The sequence below is a fragment of the Serinus canaria genome, chromosome 26 (genome assembly GCF_022539315.1).
Source record: "Serinus canaria isolate serCan28SL12 chromosome 26, serCan2020, whole genome shotgun sequence".
NCBI lineage: Eukaryota > Metazoa > Chordata > Aves > Passeriformes > Fringillidae > Serinus > Serinus canaria.
This window is the reverse complement of record NC_066339.1, coordinates 4823985-4846732: the sequence shown is the minus strand read 5'-3', so window position 1 is coordinate 4846732 and position 22748 is coordinate 4823985. Positions and strand designations below refer to the sequence as shown.

The 22748-nt window shown below is 47.6% G+C and overlaps 1 protein-coding gene across 2 annotated transcripts; it reads left to right on the top strand.

Annotated features, from left to right (window-relative positions):
* The first annotated feature begins 38 nt into the window (after window positions 1–38).
* On the top strand, window positions 39–22474 carry NUDT3 (nudix hydrolase 3). Of its 2 annotated transcripts, XR_007780152.1 has the most exons (6): window positions 39–378; window positions 11164–11274; window positions 18535–18579; window positions 19181–19265; window positions 20011–20330; window positions 20816–22474. XR_007780152.1 is itself a non-coding variant. In XM_030233113.2 (5 exons), the coding sequence occupies exons 1-5, from the start codon at window positions 280–282 to the stop codon at window positions 20178–20180; spliced, it is 510 nt and encodes a 169-aa protein (XP_030088973.1). In that variant the 5' UTR covers window positions 39–279; the 3' UTR covers window positions 20181–22474. The 2 variants fall into 2 exon arrangements, 1 of the variants encoding a protein (XP_030088973.1); XM_030233113.2 differs by having other exon boundaries at window positions 20011–22474.
* The last annotated feature ends 274 nt before the right edge of the window (window positions 22475–22748 follow it).

The window sequence follows — 22748 nt, the reverse complement described above, 5'->3', positions numbered from 1 at the left end:
TACGCCGTTTGCGTAGCGAGCCCCAAGATGGCGGCGCGGTCGTCGTCGGCGGTGGCCGGAGCGCGGGCGGTGGCGGCGGCGCGGCCGGGAGCGAGGGCAGGGGTGAGGCGGGCGAAGGGAGGCAGCGCGTAGCGAGACCCACGAAGCGAGACCCAGAAAGAGACTGTCGCGGGCAAGCGGTCCTCCCGCGCCCCCCCGTCCTTCGCCGCCCGGTGGGTCCCGCCCGCCCCCGCCCTCCGGGCCGCGCGTCCTCCGGCCCCGTCGCCCCCGGAGCGGAGGATGATGAAGCTCAAGTCTAACCAGACGCGCACCTACGACGGGGACGGCTACAAGAAGCGGGCGGCCTGCCTGTGCTTCCGCAGCGAGAGCGAGGAGGAGGTGAGGGGCGAGGCCGGGCCCGGGACCCCCGAGCCGCCCGGGGTGGGGGGACTCGGTCCCAGCGGGGTTTTATTTTTAACAGGCGTCATTCAGCGTCGCTGGGAGAGTTGGTGCTTCGCACTGGGTTCCTGCTCTCCGCCGGAGCCGGGGAGATGCCCGGTGGGCGGCGGGACAGGCTGAGGGGAGCGCCGGGGGGGGGTTTGGCAGTGTTGGGGACCCACCAGGCTGGCAGAACTTCAGTCCAGCACATCACATGAGATGGGAGAGGAAACCTGACCTTGGATTTATAAAAAGAAACTGGGATAAAAGGGGACTGATGGAGTGCCAGAAGTTGCTGTCCAGAGAGTTTGGGAGGAAGTGGGAATTAAAGGTGGATTGGTTGGTTTGAGAGCGGCCGCGTTGCTAAGGGGCTGCATTGTCCGGGAAGTTACAGTGAGAAACTTCGCTCCCGTGTGCGATTTTACACCGGTCTTTGTTGACACCTCCCGAAGGTGGGCTCAGGGTGCTCATAGCAGCAAGGCTGCAGGTCTGCCTTCTGCTGCTGCTGCTGGAGTCAGGCGTACACACTCCACTGCATTTGCTGTGCCCGAGTGGCTGTGCTAAAGTCTTTGTTCTCCTGATTATCATATTTGTAGCTACAGGAAATCGGAAGGGAATGCAGACAGTTCACTGGAGGAAAGGCAATTAGCATACATCCAGTTATTATTTAACGTGAAGGAGACTGCACAAGCCCTTTGTAGCTGTGCTGGCGTGATGAGGAGTGTCAGCATTTCAGCAGAAATGGTCTGAAATGACAGCAATGTGGTTGGTGCAGTGTTCAGTGTAACTGATCCTTCCCACGGACTTCCAGGAAATTTATGGACTGACCGTGAAGAAGACCATCATTGTTTTGTGTGATGATACTGGGGATGCTCAGCATGGGTGCGTGAGGGCGTTGGAGTGCTCTGATGAATGGTACACAATTAGTGGGGTACTTTGCAGCCTCTTCTCGAGAGGTAGAGGCTTGGCCATGTGTGACTGCAGGGTGGTTTAGGGTAGAAAAGTGCTTTTAACAGGTGCCTGAGGCAATCAGCATGGGACTGGTTGTGAGTTTTATTTTAACACATCTCAGGCTGCGGTGTTGCACAGGCGCCAGCTGATCCTTCCAGCCCGTGGGAGCTGGTGACAGAGCCCTCATGGTGCTGGGGACACCGAGGTGTGTTAATGACAGGGGTCAGAGCCCTCACTGTGCTGGGACAGCAGGCTGTGTGGCAATGTCACAGTGCTGATCCAAGAGGTCCAAGGAGGAAAGTGAACTCCTTCCCGAGGCGTGCTAGTGTGGGATGGATGGTTCCAGCAGTCTCAGCTGTCAGGTTGGTGTAAGGCTGAGATTTAAAACCACTTTTGTGTCACTTGTGTCTCCGCTGTGGTCTCCACCTGCAGTGGATTGAATTTAAACTCCTTCAGGCTCTTAGCTTTTAGGTAAGAGCTGGAGTAGAACGATCTGTTTCTGGTTTCAGGCAGGGTTTGAGGGAGCTGGCTCCCTGTGCTGGTTGTGCTGGGTCATTCCCGGGGGTCTGTGAGCTTTGGGGAGCTTTCTGTGTGCAGGGCAGTGGAGCCTCTGTTGTCCCTGTGGTCGATGTTGGTGGCCTCGTCCCTGAGCTCGCAGTGACAGCTGGCAGTGGCTCTGCTGCCCTGGGATAGCCCGGGGCTGGAGCAGTGGTTGCTGTGGCAGGGCTGCACTCCGGGCTGGGGTGGTTTCCTTGGGATGTGCTCTGTGTGCTGTGGGTGAGGAATGAGGCAGGGAAGGACAGGTCTGATCTCAGAGCCTTTGAAGGGATTTGTGTGTGGGTTGAGCCCTGAGCTGAAGCTGCATCCTCTGTTCCCACCTGTTACAGCCCTGCTGCAGGAGCTGCCCAGGAAGGGGGCTTGTCACAAATACATCAAGGAAAGTTCTTACCCAATCTCATGGAATTAACCCCACTGAGATGGACTCTGTGCCCAGATCCTGCACTTGGCCTTGGCCAAAAGGCACTGAAGTTCAACCTGTGTCCATGAGTGAAATCAGCAAGCAGGACACCTTATTAATTTTCCTTTCTAATTATTTCTTGGATTAATTCTCATTTCTTGGCTTTTAAATAAACTTTGAGAGAAGCTGACTGGTGTCCACTCACTGCTACTTGCACTTTTTTTAATAGCAAGGAAGGTGTTACCTGTACACATTTAAGCACAGAATATGGAATGGCTGTGAAAGATTTCTTGGTTTGCTCTTGGATAATAATACTTTTTAATGTTACTGACGTATTTTATTATTGATTGCTTCTATTTAAGTGGAAATTGAGATCTCTTTAAAAGGTCTCTCCAGGGAGGGGAGAAAGAGCCAGGGCCAAAGTATGTACATTAAAGAGCTATTAAAAGCTTAGTGTTTGAAAAGAAGAGAGAAGAAAAGAAGCATGTTTTGATAAAAAAATTAAACTTTCTGTATTAAAGTTGGATTTTTCCTAGGACTGGCTGTTTCTCATTACTGTTCCTTTTAAATGCTTAAGAAATAGTAGAACTTTGGTCTTGCCTTTCTTCTTAATTTCCTGCTATGATTTCAAAAATCTCATTTTTTCCTGTTTTTAACCCTCATTAGTTCTTGAATTAAAAAAGTTTGTCAATGGACAAGAAGAAATAAGAGAATTTTGTTTACTCTTACAGAGGAGGCTGCTTTCTTCTGTTTAGGTGTTTCCCCCGACTCTTCAGTTCACTGATATATTTTTCATTGAAATCTTTGCAATCCCTAGAGATTGATAAAACACCATGTCCTTGGTTTGGTGTTACATTTGCAAATAAAGAGGCTTAACAGAAAAATACTTTGTTCTTTTTTAGTTTTTAAGTGATTTATTTTTTCCTTATGCTGCTGGAGGTTGCACATTGTCTCTGCATTGCATTTGGAGGCTGCTACTTTTGGGCATGAAAAAAGCTCTGGAACAGTTTTAGAAGACCAAGTATTGGCTGAAAGGATGCCTTTGTTACATATTCATTTAAAAAGCAGCACAGGGAGAATTAATTTCAACGTGAATCTCAAATGGAGAAAAAAAAATTTACATTTTTTGAGCATTGTGGAAAGCCCCCAAATTGTGTGTGGTTTCCCAAACCACGATCCAATCCACATCCTTGGGCAACAGGGAGAGCTGGGGCAGCACCAGGATTAATTCAGAGAGTGGGAACAGACTTCAAAGGACCCTCCAGCAGGCAGACATCAGGACTTTGCTATTCCCATCTTTTCACATGGACTGAACTCCTGGAGTATTTGCAGAACTGTGGAAGGAGAGTGCAGAGGGAGAGCTCCCAAATCCTGTGGTACCTCTGGAGTCACTTCATTGCTTGGGGTGTCTCTGTCCCTCAGCATTGCCACCAGGGTGTCATTTTTACATAACACACGTGTTTTTTGTGTGGACCAGCTGTTCCATGAGGAAACATCCCAGAAAATGCCCCTGGTGCCCCAGCAGCTGGAACCCTGCTCCGGGGGTGTTTGACAGGATAAAGAGGCACCACTGGGCCCTGGGTCTGCGCTGGGGCAGCAGCAGGTTTCAACATGCCCACATTGTGTCTGTGAAAGGACAAGCTGCTCGTTAACCACGGGCATTTTTAAAGACTTTTTTTTTTTGAGAAAATGCCTCTGGAAGAATCTTTTCTGAGCAGTGAATGAGGCCTGAATGGAGCTGGGAGAAGAGAGGCTTCACCCAGGGGCCGGTGCCCTGGCACGAGCTGAGCCTCGGTGGTCACGGGGAGAGCTGGGCCGGGTGGCCCCTGGGAAAGCCATTGGAATGCAAACGAACCTTTTTTCTTTTCCTTCTGGCCTCTCCCGGGCCGGTTTTCCTCCAGCTGTGATGTAACACAGCAGAGCTGGGATTGGAACCCTCCGAGTGTGGTGGGGATCACGAGGTGCTCCTGGGCCTTGGCTCTGGTGTAAACCAATAACAGCTAAACCCACTTGGATGTAAGTGAGCCCAGCATCATATGATCATCCTGCTTTTCGTGGAATAGTCTCAGAATCCCTGTTCTGATGGCTGGGCTTGGCTGTGTGTGCTCCCATCTGCTGCATAAAAGGGTTGTGGTTGAACCCTAGTGAAGTTCTCCTGGTCTGTTGCTAACCTGTTACCCCATCTCCAGGGGGGTAAGGGCCAGCTTGGAAGTGGGTCTCTTGCCTGTGCTTCTCCCATCCCTCTCAGCCCTGTCGATTGTGTAGATCTGTAGGTTGTGTACTCCGAGAGCAGGAACACTGATAAACCTCTGCAAAACTTGGCTTTCATCTTAAAAAGTGTTTTGCATTCTCACAAAAGCAGCTGTCACTAAACAGTTTTACAAGCAATTCCATGGTCTCTTGTACTTTTCCAGACAACAAAAGAATGAAAATTGTTAAATTTTCACTTCATTTGCTGGAAGCTCAGCGAGCTGTTGTGAAACTGAAGAACTGAGTCAGTTTTGTTCTGCTGCAACTCAGGGAAAAGTGATGACTATGGAAAGAGGGTGTGCTCCACCCTGGGTCTGTGGAGGAGAACCCAGCAGTGGTGGCTGTGTCTGTTCTCTGCAGAACACTGCTTTGGAATCTCTTCCACCTCAGCTCCATTTAGTGCTTGATTAGGAGCTGCTTTTCCTACCTTTTTCTCCTCGCTCTCTATATCCTGTACCCCCTCTTTTTTAAAAAAACCCACGTCTGACTCGGTTCATCTCAGCACCCTTCAGATAAACTCCTGCAGTGTGGAGACAGGTACCAGCATTTGGGGGTGCACCCAGCAGGGACTGCTGCCAGGGGACCTTATCTTTCCATGGATGGTCTCTCACAGTCTGGAAAAGCAACTCTTTCCCTTCTTATTAAAAAAAAAAAAAAAAAACAAAACCAACCATGTCTGTGGACTTTTATGTTCTTTTAAAATAAAGAGGGTTCTCCTGGTTTGCTTGGATAGAGTAAAATTAGCAAACTCAGTTTTACCTTACAAATAGCAAACATCCGTGTGGGAGTGCTGTAGATGACATCCAGTGGTAGGGAAACAGGGCCTCTGTTACTTTAAACACTTGTTCTTTTTCAACCCAGCTGAAGGACTGACTGCACAGACCAGTCAAAGATCTCTCCAATTTTGTGTGTGCTTGTTTCAGAATTCCTGTCTCTGCCACTGGATATGGCACACTGACTCTTTGTTCTCAGCAATTTCACATTAACCTGTGAAATTCGGAGGGGTACAATTACCTGCTGGGTAGATTTTTGTCAGATGTTTCAGGGGTTACTTCTCCTCCTGCAGGTGACATATATTGATGCTGTGTGTAGAATTAACTACTTATATTTGAGCAGCTACCCAAGAGTTTATGCATGCTGTATGTCCAGAGTAGGGTGGTTAATCAGAACAGTGTGCAGCTGCTGACAGCCAGAGTCATTTGGGCTCTGTAAAAAGCCCAAATATCTCTTCATTGCTTTTTCTCCTCCCTTACTCAAAAAGGCACTTTACAAGCCAGCCTTTCTTCTGGAAAAGGTGTGCCTGCACAAGTTGTGTAAGCACTGAGTGGTCACCAAACTGGTTTTGACAGGCAGAAATAGGTTCTGGGGTTTGGGGTCTCTCTCTGGGAGTGCCCCTTATCAGCCCTCAGCTTCTGAAAGCAGCGGCTGCTGCTGCAGGCGGTTCAGCTGCTCCTGAAGCATGGGAAGGCATGTTGCAGATAATTTCTGTGGTTATCTAAACCATAATTTCGCTGGAGGGGGAGGACTTGGGATTGTGTTCCTCCCTGCTAGGAGCAGGCAGTGGCTCTGAAGCAGCAGGAGCGCTGCAGTAGCAGTAACAGGACCTGTGGAGCTCTGGAGCCAGGGCAGCAGCGCGGTACGTGGTGATTTATTATTGTTATTCTAACCAGCAGCCTAAAAACCAACAGAATCTGCTGTATTTTTTCCTCTCTGGTTATAGGAGTGTAGGTGCGATCCAAGCACTTGAAATGACTTGAACTCCTTCCAGTTCACCTCCTGCTCCCATTCCAAAACTTGTGCTTTACTTTTGTCAAGTTCTCTAGTGCGAATCCCTTCCCTTTTGCACGTCCTGCTGTGAATTTCCCACCTCCAACCCCTGGGTCCCTCGTTATCAGTTAAATCCCATTATCCCACGGAGCCTGGTGCAGGTGCATGTGCAAAAATAACACTTGTCTAAGGAAACGTATCCTGTTGAGGAACTGGAATGCTCCTGGCAGGACAGGCTGTTATGGGCAGGGAGGGATTTCTGGTGAGAGTGTGTGTTGTGGTCCCAGCTGCTGACCCTGGCAGGTGCAGGGCCGGCTGTAGCCCTGCGACCGCCGGCTGGATTCACTCCTACCATGTGCGAGCTCCAGAACGTGCCTGGAATAGCAAGAGGGTGGGAGAAGCCCTCCCGTAAGCCCTGGCGTGCACCCTGGGGCAAACTGCCTTTGCAGTTTGGCAAAACATGTGATTTGTTGGGCAGTCATCGAGGCTGTGTTGCTGCCGGGGAAATGAGATTAATTTTGGTGACAGCAATGTCCCTCTTCTCCCCCTACTCCTCCAGTTCTCACCCCTTGCTGGTTGTAGGGCTTAGAGGTGATTTGGTGTGGTCAGATGAACATCCCACTTTTGTCAGGTAGAAAAGCATTTTACAGGACTGATATTTGGGGATTGGGAGAATTCTGTTAATTTGGAGTGAAGCACCCAAGGTGTTTGTTATGCTGGACACAGCACCAGCTCTGGGATCTGCCTGACCATGGGGCACATGGGAGCGCAGCTCAGCTCCTGAGAACACACTCATTTTAAACTGAAACTTTGAGACAAAGGCAGCTTGAACAGCAAAAGCCTTGCAGTCAGCCATCTTCTCTCCCAGCTCCTGCAGCCTCTGCGGCAGCAGAGTTCCCTTGCAGGCTGTGCTCTGATAAATGATGCTGGAGTGGGAAATGAGGTGCAATGCTGGGAGGTTTGTGCTTCAGTCGCTGTGCAAACGATGTGATTTATAGCTTAATGTTGATACAAAGCACGACAGTATTGATAGAAAGCATGTCAATATTGAGGGAAAGCCTGGAAATATTGAGGGGAAGCTTGTAAGGCAGTGCAGAGGCTGTGTCAGGAGCCAGAAGCTATGGATCAGCTCCTGGCAGCAGGAGGCTGCTGGGCCAGACCCTGGATTTAACATCTTGCCTGCTGTTCCCTGTGCTGGCTGCCAGCTCGCCAGGCCCTGGCTGGCACAGGTGGGTAGCACTGGCTTTTCCTGAAAGTCTGGAAGGTTCTCAGCTAATTTTCTACTCATGCTGTGGCCCAGCTCCTCGCAGGGCTGTGGCCCTTTCTGTCTGCTCAAGTGCTGCTGTGGAGCCTCTTTCGAGGAATTGTGTTCCTTATGGTATAGCTGCTCTTGTTTTATTTATGGGTGGTGGCTGTTGTTTAAATCCACCATAGCGTGGAAGAACCTGGGAACCTCTGCTCCTCTGTTCCACAGATGGGGAATTAATTCTCTGCCTGGTCCTGGTTGCCCAGTTCTTGCTTTGCAGAGCCCCATTATTCCTGTGAAATGAAGACAGAAAAAACCCCTCCATGTGGACACAGTGGTTTGTGTTGGTTGTTTTAAAGTCAGCATTGTGTATGGGGGATGCCCAGATTTATCCCAGGGACAAACTCTTTACCCCTTTTCCCATGGAGCTCCTTATTCCATTTGGCTGTCTGGGCAGCCTTAGATGTCTTGGTGTGTTTCCTGTCTCCTCCAGGCAGGGTTAGTACTGCTCAGGTTTGTTTGGGTTTGTTTGTTGTGTGCAGCTTTGAAGGTTCTTGCCTTGAGGCTCTGCATCGAGCCCCTGCTGCACACTTCAAACTTGGCTTATTTTTCTAAACTTTCTCTGTTGTGGGGGATTGTGTGGGAGAATTTCAGCAGGGCCACCTCTTGCCTTGCCAGAGAGGCTTGTGTTGCTCATTTCCCTGCTTTGAAATGACATAATTGTCTTTGAAATCCTGGAAAACACAACTTGGCCATGTGACATGTGTGTTACCTGCAAATGCTTTTCCAAAAAGTCTGCAGGACGTGGCTCCAAAATCCAACTCCAAAATTCCTGGCAGGCCAAGAGTCTCAGTAGCCATTTTAAACACAGTTGCCTGGCAAGGATAAAATGGAAATATCTGACCTTCCTACGTGTTCTAGCCTGATTTTAAAACATAACTAAATTTTGGTTTATTTTTGATGGCTGTTTAGATTAAATTAAGTACTTTAGAATGTATTAAAATAAAAGTTATTTATGTAATAAAGAAGTTAATGAGCTAAAAAGCCAGCTGTACCCTGGGCTGGTCTACTGGAAGGTGGTAGGGAATGGAATGAGATGGGCTTCACACGGTCCCTTCCAGCCCAAACTTTTTTGGGATTTGGATGATGACAGCTTTTTCCTTGATCCCTCTGAATGCATTGCATGTATTGGGATCCAGGACTAGTGTTGGAAGTGTGGGTTTTTTCCAACACAGCAATGTCTCCCCCTCCTTTGGAACTCAGCCCCTTTGTCTTGGGAGAGCTCATTGGTAGCAATATCCTGTTTGAAGTTGTTTTAAAAGAATGACCTTGTAGGGCTTGTTTCCTGCACTCTCTTGATGGGATTTCCTTTTTATTAAACAGGAAATAGTCTGATTACATAAAAGTGTGAGAATGACAGGTTTTTCCTTCCCAGCAAGGGTTGTTCATGTTAATTCTATTCAGAAAATGCTCAACTGCCAGAGCAGCTGAAGTTAATTTACTTTGCCTGAAACTATTGTTTGCACCCAGAAGTTCCTCCTGGTGTATTGCTGAGGCATTGTCTCAGCCTGAGCAGGTTTCCTGGAGCAGTCTGTGTCCAGGATTCTGTAGCAGATCCTTGTTCTCACGCCTGGAAGGTGGCAGGAGTTCAGGGCTGTGAGATGTGCTGTGCTGAGTTTCAAAGATCTGGTTCTTTGGAGGTTTTTTTAATATTTTTCTGCTCTTTTTTCCCCTCGAGCTGGAGCTCTGAATTGCAGTGGGAAGTGGCAGAGCTGGTGCTTCCTTACCTGGCAGCAAAGGTGCACTTGAAATGGCTGTTCCTGCTCTTTTAGCTTTGTCCTCAGAATCACCAGCTGACCTGGAGTCAGGAATTTGAGTCCAAGCTCTTTTGGATGATGAGTGGGGATGGAGTAGAAGTCAAGTACTGTGCTAGGAAGAGGCACAGTGGCAAACTGAGGTGGCTGGGGAGCCTGGCAGGGACTGGCTGCTATCCCAAGGGCTCTGAGGATGAATGAAGTTTACATTCCCTATTTAGGCATGGCTTTCTGGTGGAGTTTTACATGGACTGGATGCCTGGAGGAAAGGAATTCTGCCTTCCTCTTGGAGAGGGCCAAACACTTGGGATGTCACTGTAAAGCAAACACTGTTCTGTGACAGCCTTGCCAGAGGATGGGGCAGGCACCATCCCACTTGGAACTATGGAACTGAGGTGGCTCATGCACCTTCATTTGTTTCCACTATGAGTTTGGTCAGAGAATTTTCAAGATAAACCAGCTGAAAAATCCTGGAAATCTTGTGCTTGTTTTTGTTTTGGAAGTTCAATTTTGAGTTCTGTAGGTAGATTCCTTTGGGTAATTAGTGCAAATCTTTTCATATCCTACTGGCAAATCACTGTTTCCCCAGTAAAGCCTGGGATTTCAGTGTCTCCACAGTGTAACTCCCAAATGTCTGACACTGTTACAGCTGGCCTGGAACCTAATTGGACTGGTATGTTGGAAAGTTTCTGGAGCAAGTCGCTTTGGCTCTGAGCTTTGTGCCTGTGAAATGATGAAGTACAGCAGGATGACTCTAATGAACGAGCTTTGTTTAGAGAGCTGGACAACAGTATTAGTGTTGTTTTAAGTTTCCATCTCTGCTCATGGGTGTATTGCAAGTAGATTTAATAAGCACAGCATCTCGCTGTTCTTTGGGACAGTCTGTAGTCAGCTGAGAGTGTTAGTTAGAGCTTGTCTTGCTGGGAGGTGGCAAATCAGAACCTGAACTCCTACAGAGCAGAATTACCCAGAATAAAAAATACTGTTTCAAGAAAACCTGCCCCAAAGCATGGGTATGGTAAATCCCTCCTTAGAAGAGGGTTGAACCATTTTTCTCATTCACAAAAGTCTGTCCTTCTGTACAGCCCTTTCCTAGGGGGTTTTGAGTTTAATAGATTTTATATAGGCTTTTATTTTACTTTTACCTCATTAAACAACTTCCTCTAAACCAAAAGTAGCCAAGTGCTGGCTCCAGAGCTGAATCCTCAGTGCCTACAGCAAAAGAAGTGACAAAAAGTGGGGCTGAGAATCTGTGCTCAGACAATTGCACTTAAATAGTGCAGTGGGAGTTCCTGGACGTGTATGTGTGGTTGGTGACAGAACTGCAGGGACAGGCAAGGCCAAAGGCACCAGGAGAATTAAATCAAGGTACTTCTGCAAAGGGTGGAGGTGCTGAGCAGCATCTGTGCATTTGTGTTGTTGCCTGGGGTGTATCCCGAGCTGTGGGGACTCTGCAGTGAACTCACACTGCGGGTGATGCTGTGCCCAGTGCTAATGAGTGTTTTGGTGTGCAAGGACAGTTTTTCCTGCAATGCATCAGAGCAGGGAGAGGCAGTGGCTGAGGTAACACAGAGTGTGGGAGTGCTGGAATTTCCATGGCTGTGTGGATGGGGCTGAGGGAGAAGCGAGCAGTGGCAAGGACCTGCCTTGGGTGGGTCGTGTCTGGGGGTGTGTGAGGCACAAAGACAATCTCTGCCCTGCAGCTGGGCTCTGAAGGGGAGTGCTGGGGGTGCCCCATCAGCTGTCTCTGCTCTCCACAGGTGCTGCTGGTGAGCAGTAGTCGCCATCCAGACCGATGGATTGTCCCCGGGGGTGGCATGGAGCCCGAGGAGGAGCCCGGCGTGGCCGCCGTGCGCGAGGTCTGTGAGGAGGTGAGTGCCTTCACCCTGCCCTGTTAGCCCGGCTTCTCTGGGTTTGTTTTCATCACTCTTCCTTCCTCTCCTTGAGGTGGAGAGAGAGAGACAGGGTGATATCCCCATCCCACGTGGGAGGAAAACAGAGTCCTAAATAAGAGAACATGGGAATGTAATTAAACCTCTCAGCTGGAATGAGCTTGTCCTTGCCTGATACCTTTAACTGAAAATAAAGTTCAGCTCTAGTCACTTCAGTGTATATATAGTCTCTGCTTCATTTTCTCTGTAAGAGAGCTTCAAAATTCAGCTGTGCCTTTGTGGACCTGTCTAGTACTTGCATAGAAGGTAGAAATAACCCCCTAGCAGCCACTAAAAGCAATCAAAATATAGGGACCTAGGTATGTATTTCGTTTAGAGTACATTGTGAGGTTTATGTGAATAAGTGAAATTGGCCATAAGTTACCAGCAGTAGTTCCTAAGGTGTGCATAGGTTGGTTGGTTTCTTTTCTTTTTTTTGCTTGAAGCTCTTTCAGGAAGGAGATCAAACAGCAGATCAAACACAGATCAATTGCATGTAGGGAGAAGGCACATTTTTCTCTTAAAGCTGCTGGAAGAACATTTTTTTTTTTTCATAAGAAGTGTAAAGGCAGTAAATAGCAGTTGACTGCAGTGTATGTAAAACATGTCTTTAGAATTTGCTTCTGAATATTAACCAATTGGGGAGATGCTTAGGTTCAGAAATGACTGCGTGATTATAGATGGAAGGGCCAAGTAGGTTCATGGTTACATAAGGCAGGATTAAAAATGCTTTTGAGAGGGTTATAAATCTTTGGGCTCTGTGCAGAACAGAAAGCAAGAGCTAATTGATGGGACTTGGAAGGGAGCTTCTCCTGTAGCTGCTTTTTTGAATTGTCTGGTATATGCAGGTTTTTTCCTGAATTATTTGGAAGTACGTGCTGCTGTCTGACAAAACTCTGAATATTCAGACTGTTGGACTAACCAAATGTGGCAGATCTCAAGCTGCATGTTTCTCTGTGGATGTTTTAATAATCTAGCAGTTTATCAGAAAGAGATTATACAGTTAAAGTTTATTTTTTTAAGTCTCTTTAGATCCCTCTAATACTGGGAATTGCTGCTTGCAAATTTTATTTCCAGCTTGTAACCCAGCTCCTGCTTTTCCAGTAACTCGGCAACCTTTCAACTGCTTTACAAGCCAAAGTGAGTGTAACCAGAACAATAGAAATATTTTTAGCTGCAGACTCCTGCTTTACAGCCCAAGCATTATTAATAATGAGGCGATTTGATACAGAAGTCCAGGGTTCATTCAGGAGGTGCAGAGCTTTGCCTCTCAACCCTTAAAATAAATGTGCAGGGGCACTCCCTGCGCGGGCAGCGGCGCCCTGGGAGAGCCGCGCTCTTTCCATGACAGCGCTGCCTGGAAGGGAGCCCTGGCACGGCTGCGGCCGCGCAGGAACTGGTTTGGGCTGGCTGAGATAATCCCGCTCCTCGGCTGGTGTTCCCTGCTCACGTGGAGCCCTGCCCGCTGCCAGTGTAACTCAAGCCCTGGCAGCCTGGCAGGGGTGAGCTCTGCCCAGCGAGGCACCTCTGCCCGGCTGCTCCCAGCACGGAACGGCAGCAGCTCGGAGCACCGGGAGCACCTGGGAATCACCTGGGCACCCCCGGCTCACCTGGGCACCCCCAGCCTTGGGTGCTGCAGGTGGAGGAGCTGACACGGAGCTGTCTGACATGAGCACCCCGCAGCTGCCAGTGGTGCTGGCAGAGCTTTAGGGTGCGAGGCCTTCCTGCTTTGGGCTGTGCTCATGTGCTGCTGCTGAGGGCCTGCACACGGAATTATCCCCCACATCCCTGGCCTCGAGCTGTTTGGGGCTGATTGCTGGGGGCAGGGGGATGATGTTGGAGCACAGCAGGAATGTTGGGAAAGACAGGAGCACCTTCCAGACCCACCTTCCCAGCTCATGCTGTCAGTTTGGCAGGAAGGGTTTCAGGAGGCTGCTCGGAGCCCTTGCTCTCCCTTCCATGTGAATCCGGGTCTTCTGGGGTTGTTTGGACCTGAGGCTGATTTCTGAGTAGGTTTGAGGTCTTTGTTTCTCTCATGGGACAGCCATTCATGGGGACACAGGTTAACTGAGCAGTTCCAGTTTGTTCCTTGAGGTAGGAGAGGGAAAATCCAATTTCCCCCATGGCAATGAGCAATGCTGTGGGAGAAACGTGTGGGGTTTCTTTCCTTGGCTGTGGTATGCCTTTTCCAATTTTTAGTAAGAGCCAGTTGGAAGAGCTGTAAGAACTTGTGACCCTTCCTGTTGCTTGTGGCTTTTGAGGATGACAATAGACTCTCTCTTCCCAATTCATTCTCTTTTGCATGGTGTGCATTTTTTTTCCAAAACATGCTTCCCTAAGTGAACATTTTAACTTCTGCATTCACTGTTTTAATTTTACTGTGTATGTGTTTGGGTTTATCCATGTTATTGCAGAAATAATTGTCATCTAAAGTTACCTAACTTTTCCCTCTTTCTGTTCCAAAAATGAAATGTTGATTCTCAGTGAAGGCTGTGATCCCTCTGTCCCAGTTTGAGTTCAAGTCCTTGTCCTAGTTTGAGGTACTCCTTATCTATATTAGTCTGTACCAGCACAAGTATTAAAGCAGACAGGTACCAACACTTGTCATGCTCCCTGTTGTCTGCATGAAATTGGAAGTGACTGGAGTTGTTGGGCATTGTTTGTGCAGAGACAGCAGACACACAGCAACTCTGGGTCACAGCAGCCTCTTCAGAAGAAACCTCTTATTTTTGCCAGGTTGCTGAGAAGTGCTGTAGTCAGTCTTACAGAGCTGGGGACTCCACGTGTGTGCTAAAGTTCACCTTGTGGAAGGTGTGTGCCCTTTTCAAACAGGTCATGGTGCTCATGGAGTGTGTTCTTTGCTTAGGAAGAAGGGGTTTTTATGGGTGTGAGCAACTGGTGAACATCATGGTTTAGAAATAGATGCCTTAAACTTATTATAGAGTGACTTTGAAAAAAGCCTCCACACTCATCTGTGACACTCAGCACCAGTTCCTTTTTCACTTAGAGCATTCTTCACATCCTGACCTTTAAATACTTAGTAAATGTTAAATTTATAATACTGCAGGAGCGTTGGTTGTTCTTTTTTCATGGGAGTCAAAAGCCAGATAATCTGTGCTTGATCTGTGATCAAACAGGCAATTGGTGCCAATATCAAGAATAGTCCTTCATGGCAGTACTTTGATCTGGTTGCTGGAACTTTTTTTTCCCCTCTTCTAAACATGCTTTATAGATAATCTTTCCTGTTTCATGTATTTTGTTAGTGATTTAGAACACAGATATTGATATCTTTCGGTGCTAAAATAGGAAGATTTTTTTTTTTTTAAAGTACTGCAGGGCCACAGCTGAATGATGAGATGATGGCCTTTGAACCCTTCCTATTGGTCATACCCAGTGCAAGTGGTGACTCAAAGTCCCTGTCCCTTACCCTGTGTACTCAGACTTCACAAAACGATTGCAGTATCTGAAAGTTCTTCATTCTGACATGGAATTTCATTTCTATTTCACAAGTGTAGAAGCAAATAAAGGTGTCATGCAGTACCAAATTAGATGAATGAGTCTGACCCTCTCTGAGATGGCAGAGTTTGCCCAGCTGGCCTGGAATCAGCATCCTTCAAATGTGTCCACAGCCCTCTTGGGTGGGATTTGCACCTTCAGTAGTGCAGGTCTTAGAGCAAAGATTTGGGTGTTCCACTACCGTTCTCTTGCCCAGCAGTAATCTGTAGTAGATGCAGGCTTTGAGCCTAATAGAGCAAAGTAAAATAGCTGAAATTCCAACCCACATTTTCCTTAGCTCAGATGGAAGGAAATAAAAGCTGTCCCGAGGAACAGATGGTGTTGCTGCAGGCTGCTTTTTGCATCTGACCCCAACTTATTTTCAGCTTTGAAACCTGAACCTGCTGTTCTTGGATGGCTTCAGTAATTTTTCTTTATTAAAACAAGTTGTTCCATGAGCAGCAGAACTAGTAAAGCTTCATTTCCTCCAGGTTTTTGTTCCTTGTCCTGAGCTGCCAGCCCACCCCTCTGGGTGCACTGGGGGTTTGAAGTGTGTGCTGGGCAGGCAGCTGGCTCTGGCAGTGCCTGTGGCTGATGTGCTCTTGCCAGAGCTGCCTTTTCCTCCTCCCCTGAACACTGATTTAGATCAGCAGAGCAGGGGAAAAGCTCATTTTGCCAGCTCTGTGTGTCCTCTTGTACCTGAGTGTGCCTTTCCCAGGGAATCCTGTCCTGTGATTGCCTTGCTTTGTTTCCACACCTGCAGCTGGAACAGTTGGTGCTGGTGCTCTCCTACCCCTGCTGATGGGTTCAGGAGCATCCTCCTGGGATCCTCCTGGGATTCTCCATGTACTTGGAGGATTGCAGCACTTCCAGTGCTTAGAGGGGCACAAAATCAATTGTGCTGCCTCTGCCTTACTGGTCTGACCCAGGAGGGCCATTAATTTACTATCAAGGAGAAAATTCCTGAGTCATCTGCTGCAAATTAAGATTCAGAGCCTGCTGCAGTCCTGGGTGAGGCTGGGACAGTGCTTTAACTCTTCAAGAAAATTTTCTTGCCCATATGAAGGAGAAGATGGGGAGCTTGCCCAGAGAAGAGCCTGGCAGTTCCCTTGCTGGTTACCAAGCTTGACTTGTTAGTGATAGCAGCTGTAGGTTATTTTCTCAGGTGTCTTGGGCAGCTTCTATGTTAGAAATTTGTGTGAGACTGTGAATGCCACTTTCATGTATGTTTGTTCCATTGTACAGAGACAACTCTCCTGTTGGTGTGGGAATTCAGTGCTCCATCAAAAACAGGTGCATGACAATCCTCTTGGTGTTGGGTGTCATGTATGTGTTGTCTTTAAAATCCACTGTACCTGGAAAACAGGCTGAGAGAGGCACTGGCCCCCAGGAGCAGTGGCTGATGTGTTTTGCAGGCTTTGGTAAGAACTTGTTTTATAAAATCAGCCCAATGGTTTTTTTGAACCAAACCATTCTTTTATGTCGCCATTTACGACTGCACATGAGAAGTTTGTGTGTGAACCAAAGCTTAGAGCTTTCTCCACTTGTGTGATGATAATTCAACATGATTTTTCTACAAGACATGTTTCTCTTGGCATCGTTTTTTTGTGCCGTTTTGGACAAATAAGACCAGGCAGGACAGAGCAGGAGGATCCTGGTTTAAAGACAGCATTATTTCCATCATCTCTCTTTACCAGCACAGAAGGAAGGGCTCCTCACCTCCCTCTGCTACTTCCAGCACCATTCTAGAGCTGGGATAAACTGCCTGGGAGGCTGCTTGAGCAGAATCCATCCTTCATCTCCAGGCTGGCCAGTTGCCTGGAGATAAATTTATTTCTAGTCAGACTTGAGAGTTCACTAAACCATCACAACAAAATCCCTGGCTTCTGATTCAATGCCTACAGGTAGGGAGAGCAGAAATTCAACAACCTTTTCCAGGAACCAGTGAAGCATTGGTTTAAGTCAGTTATTTTCCAGAAATAACTGATTCTCCTTCACCTTTTAATGCATTCATGTCCGTATGTTGTGAAGGTGGAAGCCTCCAGTTCCTCCCTGTGTTTCTGCTGCCTGTTGAACATGGCTTAGCTAAAAATAAATCCCAGTGCTGAAGGAGTTCCTTGAGGGAAATGCATTTGAAGCATTTACATTCCAGATGCCTTGGGAGAGGGCTGAGGCCAGGTCAGCAGGGTTGGCAGAGAGGTGGAATCCTCAAAGGTCAGCGGGCTCTGCCCAGCCCGTCCTGCGCACGTGGGCACCGACCTGCATGGAATTGCTGCTCCTTCATGGGGCTGCTGCTCACTCCAGAAATAGCCCCAGAGTCACAGGCAGTGAGGCACCTCTGGGCCCAGCAGGATGTCACAAATACTGGTGAGACAATAAAGCTTGTGTCCAAAAATGAAATAGGAGACTCAGTTGATTCACTTCCTAGAAGTGGAGCTCAGTGTGTGCGTTACCAAAAAATTTCTAGATTTCTTAGTGAGGGAGCCCCAAACCCTTTGCTCCTGGGGCAGTTCCACATCAGCAGTCATTGGCAGCAGGGGTGAGGTGTTTTCTGGCTGGATTCTCTGGTACCTGTTCATGCAGTAGGCTGGAACTTAATCAGGAAAATTGTCTCATTAAAGAAAGTTCTTCCTTTCTGACAGCAGTTGGTCAGTAGGACAGAGAATTTGTCTTCGCATTAATGTGACTCAAACATCTTTTAAAAAAAAGAGAAGCCTGGCATAATCATATCTCTGTATCTCATCTGCAAGAGGCACAATTTCCCTGGGCTGTTCATGGGATGTGTTCCAGCTGCTGGAGACGGAGCCGACTCTACCTCCCAGTTGTGGCTGGGTGGTGTGCCAGGCTGTGTGGGTTGGTTCAGACCTGTTAAATCATGGAGCAAGATCTCATCTTGTCTGTAGCACTTGAGTTCCAACCATTTACAGTCATAAAACAGAAGCAAGGGCAGGAGAGTGGGCTGGGATTTTGCACAGTGAGCTGAGGAGGGTGGGGCGAGAGCCAGCAGAGAGGTGCCAAAAGGGACACCAAATGTGATGGAGTGGTACATCCTCAGTAGTATTCAAACAGACAAAACTGTTGCTTAGATCTCTTGATTTGTGTCTTTGCTTCATTCAAGAGCTTTATTTCAGTGTGCATCTGCCCTTTGTGTTGCTGCCAGGGCCACATCACAGCATTTTATATTTATATTGGCCACATCACAGCATTTTGTATTTATATTGGCTTGTTTTAGGTGTGTGCAGGACACCCCTGAAATACCTGGGAGCTTTCACATCACTCTTGGGGTGTAAGTGAATGTCTTACACATACTTTATTTCCTTAAACTCTGATTTTGAAGGGGTAAAACTGCCAAACCCCAAAGCCAATGTTCCCCTTGCTCAGGCTGCAATAACCTTCAGAGGAGATTCTGGTCACGAGGACTTTATTGGTATGCAAGGAGTAACTCTTCAAATATTTCTTCTTCCCCCAGATTGAATTCAAAATTGTTTGAATGTAGGAAAACAAGAGGAAAAAAACCCTGTGAATGCTTGGATATTGAGCACTCAGGATACATTTCTGTTTTTTGCCTTGTGACTGTGTTGGTTTAAGACAAGCAGAATTTTGAAGCGTTTGCTTTCAGTCCTAAAGGAACTGGTCCTGCACAAGTAGGAAACACGTACTGAGCTGTTGTTAAAGCATGTTTCTTTTCTCTTTCAACTTCCCTAGGCTGGAGTGAAAGGGACGTTAGGAAGATTAGTGGGAATTTTTGAGGTAAGTTTCAGACATGGACACTGAAATTTTGTTGCAAAAAATCATCTTGGAGTAACAATGGCTCTGCAGGGCTGTGGAGTGAGCCTTGCTGGTAAATAAAAACACACCTGCTCAGCAATTCTGATCTTTGCAGTGAGCACTTCAGTGAAATCACTGGTGATAACTGATATGGCTGAATATTCTTGGTGCTGCCAAAAGCTGGAGAGTGGAGTCCCCCCTTCATTTGTGGCACTCACAGCCACACCTGGCACAATTGGCAGGTACCAGACACGGCTCCTCTTGCTGTTGTTCTGGCACTGACTCCTTCAAACTCATGTGAAACAGGTCAAAACCTTCCTAGCTGAAGAACTAATTTGTAAGCACATCAGTCCACAAACTACTGCTCCACAGATCAGGGACACTTTTGGGTGTCTCTCTCAACACTTTCAGACCTCTCTGATTTAAAACACAGCAGCTTTTAGTAGCTAAGAATGAGCTGTGCTGTGGGAGAGCTGCACCCAAGGTGGGCAGTATGCACCTTGCAGCAGCCCAGTGCCCTCCTGCCTAGAAAGGTTTGTTGCTGCTCTTGGTTGGTGGTTACCCTGTCCCCTTTGCCTTCCAGAACCGGGACAGGAAGCACAGGACTTATGTTTACGTACTCATCGTCACCGAAGTGTTGGAGGACTGGGAGGACTCTGTCAATATTGGTAAGCTTGGTGCATGCTGCATTAACTGATGGAAACAAACCACAGGTCAGCTCAGCATCCCACTGGGACCTGGAATCTGTGTGAGTGTCATTGGAAAAGTTGCAAAGTGTGTCCTTTGGTTGTTTGGGAAAAAAAAAAATTGTTGTGAAATTGATGATTTGTCACCTCTGTGGCTCAGGAGAAGCCAAGTGAGTGTCCAGCTGCCTCTGCAGCAATTTTGTGTTTAATTCTTGCACTGGATGGTACCAAGCAAAGATGAAGAACTGTCCTGTTTGAGACTAGAGGAAATACATGTGGGCAGTGTGGGTTAATCATTCCCTGTTACCTTTGAAACCTTTGTGTTTCAATTGGATTCCCAAGTGGAAATGAACCTGTTGTTTCCACAAGGCTTGTGACTGCACTGCAGCAAATGGAACGTGACTCCCCTCAGGCTCTTTATGGAAAGAGTAAGAACTGAGAGATGTCCACAGGAACACTTGTCCACTTGCAAACTGATGGAAATTGGGTGGTGCTTGGTGTGTGTGTAGTGAGTTGTCTTAAAATGAGCACCTGGCTTGACTAGAAATTGCAGAAATAGCAAAATAATGGGGTTTTAATTAAGAAATGTGAGACAGGGGATGTACTGCCCTAAACAAACACTTGTCCCTGGGGATGGGAAGCTGTCAGTGTGGGGTTGGAGGGGGAGGCCCCTGAGATCAGAAAACATAATTCTGTTGCTTCTACTAATGTCTCTCTTTGCCCCCAGGAAGGAAAAGGGAATGGTTTAAGATAGAGGATGCCATAAAAGTTCTGCAGTATCATAAACCAGTGCAGGCCTCATATTTTGAGACCTTGAGGCAAGGCTGTCTGGCCAACAACGGCACCCCAGTGATGAGCACGCCGTACTCCGAGAGCTCCGTGTCCGACATCAGATGACTGACGAGGCCCCTGCCAGAGCAATTCCCTAAAGCAGACTGAGACCTGGATTTCCCTCCCCTCCCCGTTTCCATGCCTCCTCCCTCACACCAGGCATGGGCAGCCGCCTGGGGCAGAGCAAGTGTTCAGAGTGCTGCGATTTAGTGCAAGGTGGGATGATTTTTTTTGTTGTTGTTGGCTTTTTTTGCTTTCTTCTTTTTTTTTTTTTTTTTTTTCTTTTTTTTTTTGGATCTGTATTTTGTAAAATACATTTTGTGCATGAAGTGCCCCTTTCCTGGTACTCCGCTCCACGGCCTGGAGGCTGCCAGCCCCGCATCTGCCTTGTGCTCTGAAGTGTCCCAAGTGTCCCCTTCGTGTCACCCCAGCCAGAGCCACTTTTTTTTTTTTTTTTAATTAAAATACTTCCAATGTGAGATCAGCTCTTCAAGTCTTAGTCTGTACTGTAAGGTGCTGCTCAGACCCGTGTGGGGATTACTTGCAGCACATCTGTATAAACTTTTTTTTAGATGGAGGATCTAACATTTTAATTTTGCGGGAGTTTTTTTTTTAATCCTGGTCTGCTTCTGAAAAGAAGGGTTCATAATTAATCTGTTTGCCTTTTGTTCTGTTTTTTAAAAACACACATTCTGTGACAGTGCTAGTGGCTGGGCCAGTTTACTCCCCAACCAGTATCTCCCGATTTAGTGCAGTGACACTTGAAGTTGAGGGCAGAGTTCGGATCACCTGCAGACATCCCTGCAGACATCCCTGCGGCTTTTCCGGCAGCTTCCACCAACGTTTCTGCATTTCCACCTGAGGGAAACCGCACGGAGCTGGTCTGGAGCCGCTGGCCAAAACCAAACAGCCTCAGCAACGCTGCAATAGCGCCCGGGTCGCGCTGGCTGCGGTGGGAGTCAGGGATGCAGGGGGGGGTCGGACGGACAAACTGCAGTGAGGCTTCACCAACGCTGTCCCTGCTCCCGCTGCGTCCTGCTCGTGTCTCTCTTGTCCACATGCCTTACGCCGTGCTGAACTGGACACTTGGGGTTTGTGCTGAAGCGCCGGACCGCGCTCACCGGGCGTCGCTGCCGCGTTTGGAGAACCACGCGCGTGTCCCTGAAGAGAAGTCCCGGGGGGAAAATTCAGGTGTTCAGTCTCTTGTCCTGTGGTTCTGCAGCACTTACGGTCGCACCGTGGAGCGTGCTTGCAGTGTGCCCTCTATGAAAGGTACAGCTGCCTCCTGCAGGCAGCATTCCCGGGGGAGCAGCACAGGAGAGCTCCCCGATGCACAGGCACACTTCACTTGGGGGTTTGTTGTTTTATTGCTGTAAGTTTCATGCTGTCTTGATTTGCCAACAGTGTTGTCTAGTTGGGAAATAAAATGGGAAGGGTTGGGGTTGGGGGGGGTCGGTTGGGACAGGTACAAGTTTTGGGAGGGGCATTAATTAATCCCTGGCTTGGGACAAGAAGTGGTTGCTGAGTTCAGTAACTTCTCCTTTGTCAGAGCAGAGCCAAGATGTGAAATTAAATCTGCAGTACTTTTTTTTTTCCTTTTTTTTTTTTTCCTGCTCTTTATTTAACAAAAAAATATTCTAATAAACACTCACTGTTCTGGAGTTTTCTCTCTTCCTGAGAAGCGCTTACAATATGAAAATCTGATAGAAATATCCATGGAGCCTGGGACAAGGGGGAATGGTATCCTTGCTAGTTTGGCAAGAAGCTGTTCATTTTAAGATCCTTTTCTGTTCCTTTCCTTGTTCTCCCTGCTTTCATCGGTGTGGAGTAGCAAGGCCAAAAGCAGTGCCAGTGATCGCTGACATGGAAAACCACGCGTAAGGAACAGCCCATTATTCAAGGAGTAGCTCAAACCCAAGCGTCTGGAATTGAGCCCAAATTACACCAGTTCAGCTCACTTCAACTTAGAGACGAATGTACAATCCTTTCTCACTATGTGCTGGTCAGCCTGAACCAAACTCTCAAAAGGGCTTGAATATTTTATCTGGAAGTGTCCAAGAAATTCCCAGAGTCGCTGTCCCTGTGCCCTGCGAGGCACCTGACACAGCCATCTACTGCCTTCAACGAGTCTTGGTCTCTACTGTACAGATTAGTATGTTGGAAATGCTTTGCAACAAAACAGCTGGTACTCCTGAAAGAGTAACTGCAGTTTTAATATCAGCAGCATGCACACTTTTGTTTTTAAACTAAAAATGTTTTTACAGGGCTGTTAAACTGACAATTTAGGGTAGAATATTGTTAATGACTTGCTAATGGCTTATTTGTTTGGGTCAGAAAAAATAAATTGTGCCAAGAAAGTGTTTTAATGTGGCATGGATTGATGCTGTTACCACGGAGTGGCTGATGTTATGCCTTGTAACTGGAAATGGCTCCTGGGGCAGGAATAGCCTTGATGGAAGAGATGCAGATTTCAGACCAGGCCTGAGCCCTGTGCTCCCTGAACCTCTCCCTGCACCACACAATTCCCATCTTCCTCAGCATCTGAGGTTCTCTCTAGAGCTCGTACAGCTGCACCCCCATCAGTTGGAGTGGTTTTATCTAAACTGGTGTGAATTGGTTTGGGACTGAGCATTG